At 42.9% G+C, this 12,231-nt stretch overlaps 1 protein-coding gene and 2 long non-coding RNA genes across 4 annotated transcripts in view; 2 read left to right on the plus strand and 1 right to left on the minus strand.

Moving 5' to 3' along the window:
* The first annotated feature begins 1,319 nt into the window (after positions 1 to 1,319).
* Positions 1,320 to 9,327, plus strand: LOC309366036. Its single transcript, XR_014166427.1, has 3 exons — positions 1,320 to 2,212; positions 2,931 to 3,021; positions 8,793 to 9,327. It is a non-coding gene; the product is annotated as an uncharacterized lncRNA (long non-coding RNA).
* On the plus strand, positions 3,041 to 5,098 carry LOC309366122. The gene is made up of 2 exons (XR_014166527.1): positions 3,041 to 3,650; positions 4,880 to 5,098. It is a non-coding gene; the product is annotated as an uncharacterized lncRNA (long non-coding RNA).
* Positions 9,328 to 9,482: 155 nt separating the features above from the next.
* Positions 9,483 to 12,231, minus strand: part of PPP1R21 (protein phosphatase 1 regulatory subunit 21) — a 42,904-nt gene continuing 40,155 nt past the window's right edge. For both annotated transcript variants that reach the window (XM_081903936.1, XM_081903935.1), the window contains exon 22: positions 9,483 to 11,038. In XM_081903936.1, the coding sequence (XP_081760062.1) occupies positions 11,009 to 11,038 (30 nt within the window). In that variant the 3' untranslated portion in view covers positions 9,483 to 11,008. The remainder of the gene's footprint in view (positions 11,039 to 12,231) is intronic.

A 12,231-nucleotide genomic window follows, 5' to 3' on the forward strand; every position in this document is an offset into this window, starting at 1 on the left:
CCTATTTATCTACTTGCACTTTGACGTGCTTTCTAACTGCTAGGTTGGCAGGAGCTGGGACTGAACAATGGGAGCTCACCCTGTCGTGGGGATTCGAACCGCCGACCTTCTGATCGGCAAGTCCTAGGCTCTGTGGTTTAACCCACAGGTCCACCCGCATCCCTAATCCCCATCTCCATCACTAATACATCACGGTTACATCATGAAAGGGGAGGTATTGTGGCAGTAATCTGAGCATCCTGGACCCTGCCCCATGGTTCTCCTTGCCCTCCACCAAACACCCAGCAAGTGTAACAAAAAACAACAAAAAACATATTTACATTTCCCTGTTTCCCAGCCAAGTTAATCACACCCTTTTGTCTTCATCTGGATTTGTTATTTCTGGAATGGCTACCTGTCTGGCACTCAGGTATCAGGATGCCAGGAATTATCATTCAGGCAGAGGGGCTGCTGAGTAGCTGAGCTCACATGTCTATATGAATTTCTGAAGTTTTCCCAGTGAGCTAAAGATTTCCCAGTGAGCCAGTACATAGATACATTTATCAGTGAATTGTTACATTTGGTATTGTGCAGCAAAGGCCCTTTGAATAGACAGGAAGAAACTGTGATTAAGTGTTTTGTGGGGACAAATCACAAAAGTCACAAAAGTGATTGTGCTGGTTTTGGTAGTGGGCTGCATGTGCATGATATCTGCTGGAGGGGCAACCCCGCCCCCAACCTATACATAAATTCCTGCAACAACCTTTATTCCGCACTTTGTTCCTTTGACATTTGATGTGGGAGAAACATTCAGGTGTGGCATCCCACCTGTAGACCCATCCATGCAGAAGGTCCCAGTTTCAACCCCTGGCAACTGCAGGTAGGGCTGGGAGCGGCCCCTGCATGAAACTCTGGAGAGCTGCTGCCGGTCAGTGTAGACCATACCAAACTAGATGGGCCAATGGGTCAGATCGGTACAAAGCAACTTCCTGTGTTCCTGTGAAGACTTGCTGCTTTCCTCCCTCCTTGTGAAGTTCCTGATCAATTGAATTCCTGCCTGTCATTACACGGTGGTCAATGGGGTTATTCCCAGGCACTGAGATTCAAATGCTGAAGAAGGGAAACTTCTGTGGTGCCTTAAAGCAGGGGTAGGCAACCTAAGGCCTGTGGGCCGGATGCAGCCCAATCGCCTTCTCAATCCGGCCCGCGGACAGTCTGGGAATCAGCATGTTTTTACATGAGTAGAATGTGTACTTTTACTGTATTTAAAATGCATCTCTGGGTTATTTGTTTGTGGGGCATAGGAATTCATTCATCCCCCCCCCCAACATATAGTCCGGCCCACCACATGGTCTGAGGGACAGTGGACCGGCCCATGGCTGAAAAAGGTTGCTGACCCCTGCCTCAAAGGTTTAACAAATCTACCATGGCATGAGTCTGCATAGGTTACAATCTGTTGGGGGCAGGTTGTAAACAGCAGGGTCAGAGGGAACCCAAATTACACAAGAGGGCCAAGGAGCCTATGAGCAAAATTCAGTGACCCAGTTCCACTTCCTCAGGGTGGATTAGTCTTCCTCATGTGGCACGTCACACACACAATCAGCTGGACTATTTCCTAAGCAAAAAATAAATGCATCTTTATACTGGCTCCCTTTCCATTCCCTTCAAGATTCAAATCCTTTTGCAGGCATGCACAGGTTTGGTTAGAAATGAGAACTATCTAGTTCAGTGGGCCACATTCCCTTGTAAGTAGGCACAGGATTGCAGCCCAGGTTTTCATTTATTAAAGCTGAACAGATTTACAGCTAATTTATTCTGCTGTATTAGCAACTTTAAATCGTATCTGACCAGCTGAATTATGTTGCTTCACAAGAAATGAACAAGCGTTACCACAAGGAGCCATAAAGAAACAGCTCCATGCTTGCAAAGCTCTTTGACCATTGATGCTGCGGGACTGGCCCTACTGTTAGGTAGGGTGAGTTGGCTGTTTCAGGCAGCAGATCTTAGAATTCTAGAGTTGGAAGGGATCCTGTGGATCATCTAGTCCAACCCCCTGCAATGCAAGAATATGGAGCTGTCCCATACAGAGATCGAAATGGAGGCAGGGGAGTGACAGCACATTGTTGGGAGGATAGGGCTGTGTGTACAATGCATAGCTTGCCCTGCACCCGCTAAGCTAACCTGCTGCCCTCAGATGTGGAGGATACAGTCCTGTTGCCATTGTTGAAGTAAGGTCAGTCTGGCTGCTTTTGGTACATGCAATTGGGAGGGGACTCCCAATTGTTTCCTGCTTGGCAGGGGGTTGGGCTCGATGGCCCTTGTGGTCTCTTCCAACTCTATGATTCTATGATTCCCTCTTGTCCGTCACCTCAGGCAGCAAAATTCCTGCAGCTGGCCTAGCAAGCAAGGTTTGATAGCGCTTAGAAAGCAGTGAGGATTTGTGCAACGAATCTATTTTTTCCTCCCACTGCTGTTTAGCATTGCCCTCAAAGGTCAAGTCTTTCATAGGTACAAGATAATAATGGAGTTCTCTTATGTGCCACCTCCCACCCTCACCCATTGCAGAGATTCTTTCAAACAATTACTCCTTGTTCTGAAACTTAAAACAAGCAGAGAATGGGGCTGCTGAATTTAAAACCTGCAGGGCCATTAATCTGCCATTACAACATAATCTTGTTTCATTTCCTGTCCTTTCTCCAGTTTACATTAAAGCGCTGAAGCATCAAATCACTTACGGCTTTGCAGATTTACGCATGTCTTTGGGGCAAAAGTGCAGCTCTGTTCTTATTAAGCCCCTGAATGCAACTCTTTTTTCCCCTCTCCAGTGTTCCACTACCACCCTCCCACATACAAATGCTCACACTGTTTTTCAAGCTATCTATGCTTAAGGAGGGCAAATGTGACAGTGGCTGTACCATAAAGGATAACTAAGCTGTACCCTTTCTTGATAGGGACACACTAATCAGCATTTTGAATCAACGTATTTTGAACTGGAAAACTACTGGAAGATCCTGCCACTGATTCACTGCTGCAGGAGTCAAAGTATGTACAAAGGTCTCTTCCCCACTTATTTCCCCAGAGTAAACAGCAACAGAGGTCACAAACATAGCTTTTCACTGCCTATGCACTGGCTCAGAGAATATTTGGAAGGGGGGGGAGTCTATATCTGCCACTGAGTAAATTGGTGCAGATTGTTTAATATTACTTTAATATTGCGGAAGAAAGTAATAGACTTGACTCCTGCTCCTTCCAATCTCCCTCCTCTTCGCCTGCTGCTTCCTCCCGCCACCAGTATGATCTAACAGTTCCATTCAGTATTAACTGAACCAAGATTTATCATAAAAGAAGTTTCATATAAATTTTCTTTTCTATTTTGACTATCTCAAAAATGTTGGAGAATTCCAACCCCACCAATGCCCTCTCCAAAGAATATTCAATGAATCCCACCACCTCCTAACTTTACCACCTGCAAATAAGTTCTATTTGATTTTATACGGGAAGCAGCACTGAGGGAGGGGTTATTTAATTTACTCACCCTAAAGCTTCTATGAGACACTTACAGCATCTGGTTCAACATTACATTCTTTCAGAGGCTAATAGAGAAACTGATGCTCACGCCATTGATGTCAGCATAAATAACTACTGTTATCTCAGAAGTAAGACAACTTCATGTGTGTATGCTAACACTACCAATGTGTCTATACTGTACGTACACAAGAATTTAGGGACAATTATACTACAGAAATGGGAAAGAGAGAAATATGAAGGAGACGTGATATGCAAATAATTACCCTCCTTGAAAGAGATAATAAAGAGTAGTAGTCTCCTGAGTTTTACCATGATTTGTGAGTGCACAGTTGTGACTGAATTCAGAGTTTCTGACAGCAATTTAAACTGCAAATTACAGCAGTTTAACAACTAGATCAGGGTTTCCCAAACTTGGGTCTCCAGCTGTTTTGGGGCTACAATTCCCATCATCCCTAGCTAGCAGGACCAGTGGTCAGGGATGATGGGAATAGTAGGGAAAGTCTGAATTAGATAAAATAAGCACGAAATTTTCTCTGCTCCCTGAAAGGATGCCCTCAACAGATACAGATGAGGTCAGTTTGTTGGCTGTCATGCCTGTCCAACCTGCCTACTGGGTTCCTTCAAAACCTCATAATAAAGTTAAGAAAACAGAAAAAGCTTTCATGCTGAGATACCACTGGCTTGTTATTCCCACAAGGATCCTGAGTAATCCAAAGAAAACAGCATACATGGTTGAGAGGCAAGCTTAAGAGATCTAGATAGGCCAGAGCACTAGTGTTAGCTCTAACAAAAAGGGTGAGCTCATTAAAGATAGAAGTAGACAGAAGTGACAACTATTTGTGTTACACTGATTTTAATGTTGTGTTTTAAATTGCTATGTCCCACCCCCTGGGATCTTATGGTGAAAGCTGGGTAATACATCAAATTATTAATAATAATACAAAAGACACAGGTAGTGAGCTGTCACCAGGTATTGCAGTGCAACTTTCTTGCTGTGGTGTATCAGGGAGGGTACAAGGGATCTCTAATCAATAAAAGCTCACAACCAGGTGACTGAGGTAACCCTTGTGTGGAAAAGTGAAGATATTACTTCACTTGGCCCTCCAGTTGTCTTGGGACTACAATTCCCATTATCCCTGACCACTGGTCCTGTTAGCTAGGGATGAATGCATACATATACCTCTATTCAGCTATTAATTAACTGCAAAAGAACTTTTCTTTCTCAGAGTTAATTAATAGCTGAATGGAGGTATACGTATACATTCAGTATGGTACTGGTTCCAGGGACTAATGAGGCTCGTACCTCCATTGTGGGCAACTGCTGCAGGAGATTCCATTTAAAGCAGTGCTGTTTCCTCCAATTCCACTGCAGTGACACCATGCTCTTTTGGTCAGAGCCAAGCCAAAACAAACACAGAGTTCCAGAGCATATACAGAGTTCCAGCTGAGCTGAGTGTACTGTCAATATGTCTGGTAGTCAAAGTATTTGTGGGCTTAGGGAACCTAGTGACTGCTGAACAAGCTTCTCTTCTAAACCAGCAAAGTGAATGGACTGTACATAGGGTCAATAAACCCTGCTGGGAAAAGATAATACTGAGGCTGCATTTTTCTAATTTGAGTTTTCACATGAAGCTTCTTATGCCTCAGAGAATTGTGCAGTATACATATATCACGCCCGCCCCCCCCCACTCAACTGGCCCTGCTTTCACAAGAGCAGGAATTGCAATGACATTTAGACACAAATCCTCAACTCTGCACAAAATGCTTCAAGATTCAAGAATGTGCGCTTCCCACACACAGAGATATGGAATGCTGCTTCACTGAAATGAAAATGCTGAAAATGCCTTTGTGGTCTCTACAAAACTGCCTGGATTATCTTGAGAACAAAAGTTAAGCCACATGATATCCCATAATTTCTGAGTCCTGAGAAACAGCCAAAGATTGAGTGGACAACGCAAGACAGAAGAAAGCCCAAGGACACTCTCTCTCTCACACACACACAATGTAATGTAGGTGTTTGAATCCAAGGATGCTGGCTCTACAAGTGAAAGCCCAGGAGTCTACAAGTTCACCATAAGATGAACAATTAGGTAAATTATATTGATTTATGCAAATAATAAATCAGTTAATGGATCTAGATCAATAACTTGAACAATTAGATCCATTAAAACCATTCACTGATTGACTACTTAGACCTTGGTCTATGTTCAAGATATTGGTACTAATGTACTGACGTAAAGGATCCTTTTCATCACTTTTATACCCAGAGTGCTCCTGCAGGTTCCTCTTCATGAGCTCTTTTCTGTCAGATATAGGAACTGGGAATCAGCGTGTTTTTACATTAGTAGAATGTGCCCTTTTACTTAAAACGAATCTCTGGGTTATTTGTTGGGCATGGGAATTCATTTTTCTTTTCAAAATATAGTCCGGCCCCCCACAAGGCCTGAGGGACAGTGGACCGGCCCCCTGCTGAAAATGTTTGCTGACCACTGTGGTAGATGCATCTAAGCCAAGCTGGGGAAGCTGGAGTGCCTGGCCTTAGTGCAGAGACATAGTGGGCATAGCAGAAACTTGATTGTAAGCATAAGGGCTGTTCCACTCAGGACCTGCTTGCAGGCTTCTTCTCAAGGGAATCTGGTTGTTCACTGTGAAAACAGGATCCTGAACTATGATGGGCCACTGGCCTGATTCAGTAGGACTCTTATATATTCTCTCTCTCTCTCTCTCTCTCTCTCTCTCTCTCTCTCTCTCACACACACACACACACACACACATTCTTTAAATTCTTAATAAATCATATTAAAATAAAGAATACATAAGAGAGGTCTATATTATTGCCCCTTTGAGAAGATGAAATGTTCTTATGTACTTGGGCGTAGACAAAGATTTTTTCCTATCTGAGGTGAGAGAGAAGATGCCTCCACACCCCACCCAGTTCAAAATACAGAAACTGATGAGACTGGCAGTTGAATCTTGTATCAATAGTTGCAATGAGACATCTTCGTCCACTGTACAGGAGGGCAGCTGGCTAACGTAAGGGGACACAGGGTAGGCTGTGTGGCTGCTACTCCCTGCCTGCCCTGCCCTCTGTCCTCAGCTTTGTCACCTGAGGTGGCCGCCTGCCCAGTAGTGGAGCCAGTCCTGAAATATGTCTTTAGGTTTTCATCATTTAGTGTACATCTTAATGATTCATCAACTGATGGTTTTGTTGATTAATCTACCCTTAAGACTTGCAGACCTAATTTTTCTCACCTGGCCATAATCTTTTCACAATAAAATCAGCAAGCACAAGCCATTCTGCAAGCACCCATTTCTTACTTCTCAATTCCAAGCTATTTTCTAGACAAACAACAGATTTTGAATAACATTCCAAGCACATAGCTGAAGAATTCTCAGCCACTTTGCCTCTACTGGCCCAGATAAGAGGAGCACAAACAGTTCTGAGCAGTTGCAGGGCAGCCAGTTTGACAACAGCAGTTTCACAACAGAGTAAGAAGAAACACTAATGTTAAAGTAAATGGATTAAGAAACAATTTAGGGCTCAGATTTTCTCCCAGTACAGTACACAAGAAGGGGAAAAGGGGTCATTCCAGCAAGCTTAGGTCTTTAATCTAAGTAGCATTAAAGTTGTTTAAAATCCATATGTGGTGGCTTAAATAATTCCAGAATTGCTAAACAACATCAGACACATTGGATTGTACCAACAATGGTCAGTATACATCAATACATGTGTGTGAGAGAGAATGGTAGAAAATGTGCACACTGACAAGGCTCATGGCCAGTTAATTGCCCTCTGTACAATTCCATCCTAATTTCCATCTTTCACACACAGTATTTATCATGACCTCAAGCTAAAGTTCAAGCACAATTACTCTGTTTCTGATCAGTTAATCTCAAGAATCACAAAGTGCTTTCAATAATGAATAAGCAAGAAAAGTGTGTATCCACGTATGTTGCAGCTTTAAAAAGTTAGAAACTAAAACAAGGGACATCTCAAGTCAGGCAATTGGTCCATCTAGTTTTGTATAATCTGCACTGACGGGCAGCATTCTCCAATGAGCACCAAGACCTTCTTTTACACCCACCCACCCCTATTTTCTTCCACCTAGCACTTCTTAGTGGCTACTTCTGCTTCTGGCCACATTGACTACTGGTGTGTGGCCCCTGCACATTTTCCCTTGAAAGGAATGCAGCTCTCCGGCTGGAAAAAAACCCCCACAACCTGGCATAAGGAAGTTGTAAAACAGAGGCTGCAGGACCATGACAACAAGGGGGAATACCCCTTTCCTTGAATCTTCCTTTCACTTTAAAGGCCTTTAGTCCTTTCACCAAGAGGGGCAAGTGACCTGAAACCTTCATCCTCATTTCATGCAGGTCTCCTTTACGCTACTGCCCACTGTGCATCTATTTGCATAAACACAAATATATGCAAGTGCTTTTGGTGTGCCCATGTAAGAGAATGTGTGCGTGTAAACAAGGGCATGCAACAGCAGAAGATGTAGAACGGCTTGCTTGTGTGCTGCAAACATGAGATGGGCTCTTATTAGAACTGTTGCTTCATTGCTGCTGTTTGTTAAGATTGCATGACTTTATTCATTCCTTATCAACTTGATAGCTCTGGCTAGACAAAGAAGAAATCCAGCAAAAAATAACCTAGCACTCCTTACTTATCCAATGCATTTGTGTATCACTTTTCAGCCAAGGCAGGGACAGGAGGCGGTGCCCTGTAAGTGTGTGCCTCTAAAAAAAGGAAAAAAAGAAACCTATACCTGCATGGAATTTTGCAAATTTTTGCAGCCAACTGCAGCACTTTGCTATATAAAAAGCTGTGTTTCAGGGTTTGGACACCATAGGTAAAGGTAAAGGGACCCCTGACCATTAGGTCCAGTCATGACCGACTCTGGGGTTGCGGCACTCATCTCGCTTTATTGGCCAAGGGAGCTGGCGTACAGCTTCCAGGTCATGTGGCCAGCATGACTAAGCCGCTTAGAGCAGCACACGGAAACGCCGTTTACCATCCCGCTGGAGCGGTACCTATTTATCTACTTGCACTTTGCCGTGCTTTCGAACTGCTAGGTTGGCAGGAGCAGGAACCGAGCAACGGGAGCTCACCCCGTCACGGGGATTCGAACCGCCAACCTTCTGATTTGCAAGTCCTAGGCTCAGTGGTTTAACCTACAGCGCCACCCATGTCCCTTGGACACCATAACTCAGAACAAAAGCTGAACTGGAAATTGGGGAAAACAGGTATGTGACAGGAAATGAAAGAGGTCCCAACATTGCAGATTCTGATGATGACTTAACATCATGCTGCCCAAATGGTCCATACATTTTACAAGTGCCACCTGGAGAGTGATGGACAAGGAGAGATAGAGGATCTGCCAGAGATGAAGCTGCTGGAGACATCTGGTCTGTCCCCCTTCAAAAACCACCAGCTGACCCTGGAAATATTCCAATTCTACAAAGAGCCTACCACTTCCTTTTCTAACATAGATCAGCATATATCCAGAACTAAATAAATCCATACATAATGCACACTTCATGAATTCTCTATCAATGTTTTCTTTTAGCTCTGTCCGATCTTGATCTCTGAGCAGAGATGAGATGAGGAGGAATTAGAAATGTAATATGAACAGTTACACAAATTGGAGTGTCAGTTGTAAAACTATCATTACCTTACAGTAGCTTGTATTTTCAATCACTTTTGAAATCAAATAAATCTAATTAATTTTCTCACATGCAACACCTTTATGCTTTTGCGTGGTTTGAGACTGGATTCTGCCTTTAAAAGCAGTGGTTTAAAATTAACCATTGAGTGCAGTAATTGCTTAGTCATACAGTATTATCTTAAACACTGCAGCTATAAATCTTAAAAACCATTAAAAGTCAGGACACACGGACACTTCCAAGGGCAGTTTTGCTCAAAACCACATCTAACGCAGGAACACACAAACATAAAAGTCTGACAGCGAAAGTTTTAACATGGCAGTATATTTATTCTATGCTCGTAATACACATTGACATGGTTGATACAATGAAGTAACCCTTGAACATAGGACAGCTACTATCTCTTACGGAGCTACAGAAGTAGTTCATTGTGAAATATTCAGTAGTAGAGTTTCTTGTGAATGGCGAGGAATTCCCATGGAATACTGTGTTGAAAAGAACTCAGGTTAGTGTCAAAAATCTTCCCAAGGAAGAAAACTTGGAACGGGAATAAATTTTTAGAACACCAAGACGTCATTTGGGCGATTCCAAAATGCCACAGAACAATCTTCAGCAAGGGACTGGCTCAGACTTTGAAAGTGCCAAGGTAAGCTTCAAGCAGCAAGGCACTGCTGCATTTCAGGAATTAAGAGCCTATGTTGCCACATGGAAGTTGTCATGTGAAACTCGGGTGAGCGTGCAAAAGAATCTCCACCCCAGCCTTCAAGAGGAAAAAGGAACTTTTAAAAATGGGCAAGTTACTATGTGGTTGCAGATGGGGAAGGCAGGCAGGCTCCAAAAGAACAGCACCACACACCCATGTGAAGGTTTACATCAGTATTTGAACCAGCCCCTCTCTGCACAGCTTTGCTGATTCAGTGATTTCTTAGCCTGCTTCAATGCAACAAGCTGCGTTTGAAACAGAAATAGTGATGGCCCATCATGCGTACTGTCCCACTCCTATTGAAATGAAAGGTCTTCGCAAGAAGCCACTTGTCAGCACTGTTTGTTATTCTCACATCTTCCTCCAGGTAGGCAGTCAATTCTCTATCACCGGCTTATGAGAATAGTAACAAACAGAAACAGACAAAATATCACCCTTCAGCACGATTCAAGAACACCTTCTTTGGCCCACTTTCTGCACTTGATTAAAAAAAAAAAGGACCACTACTGTACACTTTTAATAGTTCATTACAGTTAATATGAATAGTCACAGCCGCATTTAATGCTTCAATATAAATGTACTGAGACTGCCTCTCTAAGGCAATCTAAGCTAGTCTAGAAGAGAAGACCGGAATCAGTAGTATGTTGTTGTTTTTTACAATAACTGCACAGGTGGACATCACTGAAAAACACTGATAGCTCTGGGCTTCTTTTTTTAATTCACAGAAAGGAATGGACGGGTAGGAATGACAACCTCTTAGGCAGAAAGAGACAAGTACCACACTGGTGTCAGATTTGTTCATCTCAAGATGCACTCAAATATACAAAATCTGGGAAGTTTGTACAAGGAAACTAAAAGCAGTTACAAAGTGGTATGGTAAAAAGTTATGGTTCATTCCTATGCAAGTTATCCATGGAGTGCCTATTTTCCCCCATCTGCTCTACTGAACACGCCAAGTCCAGTTTGCATTACACTGGCAACCAAATCTGGTGCTGTCTCAAATCCAAATGCAACACCAAATCAAACACTGGTAATGTCCAGTCCAAGAGGCATTTTGCCAGCTGAACATCAGTTTCGGCATCTGTGTTTCTGTGCATCAGCAACATCCAAAGGTCAGTTGGACAACCAATACTATCGACTTTTGTTCTTCTTGGAATTTCCCTAGATCAAAAAGAGAACACAGAAGATCAGCAGAACATAGGATGCTGCCTGTTGCGGTCAGGCAATTTGTCCATCTGCCACACTTCGGCCTAGTAGTCTTACTGACAGCAGAGATCTTTCCCATTTTTCTATTACTTGATCTGTAAAAAAACAACAGATATCCCTAGGACTGAAGGTGGATCACATTATCGTAAATATGTCCCTCAAAATAACAACTAAAATGCCAATGCCCCACACTAGAGACTTAGATCCTGAGTTCTCTTTCAACGAAGGGAGCATCCCGTGAGCAGCAGAATTTTACTCTGCCCCTGAAACTCCATGTTTTGCTCCACCCAAAAGTTGGGGAACGCTCTGAAACTGTCAAAGAAGGTACTACAAAGGGATTGGGAACGGGGGGGGGGGGAGAGGGAATATTACAAACTGTCACACATACCCTTCCACCAACCAGAATCCTCTGCTGGAATGTAGAAGAGAAGGGGCCATTCCATTTATTATATTTTTCAAGAATTTCAAAATACTTATTTCTAGGAGACTGCCTAATGCTTGTGGGTCACTGGGGTTCCTGCAAATAATTCCCTGGCCTGATCCAACAGCACCTGCCTGCAGTGCATTCATTCATTCATACTTCTATTTAATATACCATTTGATTTTTAAAAATATCAAAGTGGTTTACAAAAAGGATCATGCATCACAGATAAGTTGGACATTAGTATTTTAGAGACCCTTAGTATGGACTCCTGCTTTGTAGATTGTACACATTGTACATTGTGCTTTGTACACACATTGGTGAAATTCTAGTAAAACAGAATCTTATCTCTTTATGGGGGGAAAATGTCAGTTTTAACAAGAAGAAAAGGCTTCTAACTGAGCCTCATGCAGGATAAGACAATCAAGGGTACCTGCACTGATGGAATGATCTGTTTTAACACTACACGTAATACAACCCTAGGGTCCTTCAATAGTAGTCAAGTGAAAAATGGTAAACATAGGGGTTGCAGAAAGGTAAAATATGTTGGTTCAGGGGGCAAAGCCAATCACGTCCTGTATGCCATGAGCCATAAACCGGGATGATAACAAACACATGCATAAGGAAATGTGAGTTGCTACAGATCAGAGAAGGGAAACTAATATAGAAAGCTTTCTTGTAGTCAAGAAACTCTTTCCGATCTACTGCAAATGCCCAGAGATCACCA

This window comes from Podarcis melisellensis (genome assembly GCF_964234715.1).
Source record: "Podarcis melisellensis genome assembly, chromosome: 3".
Classification (NCBI taxonomy): Eukaryota; Metazoa; Chordata; class Lepidosauria; order Squamata; family Lacertidae; genus Podarcis; species Podarcis melisellensis.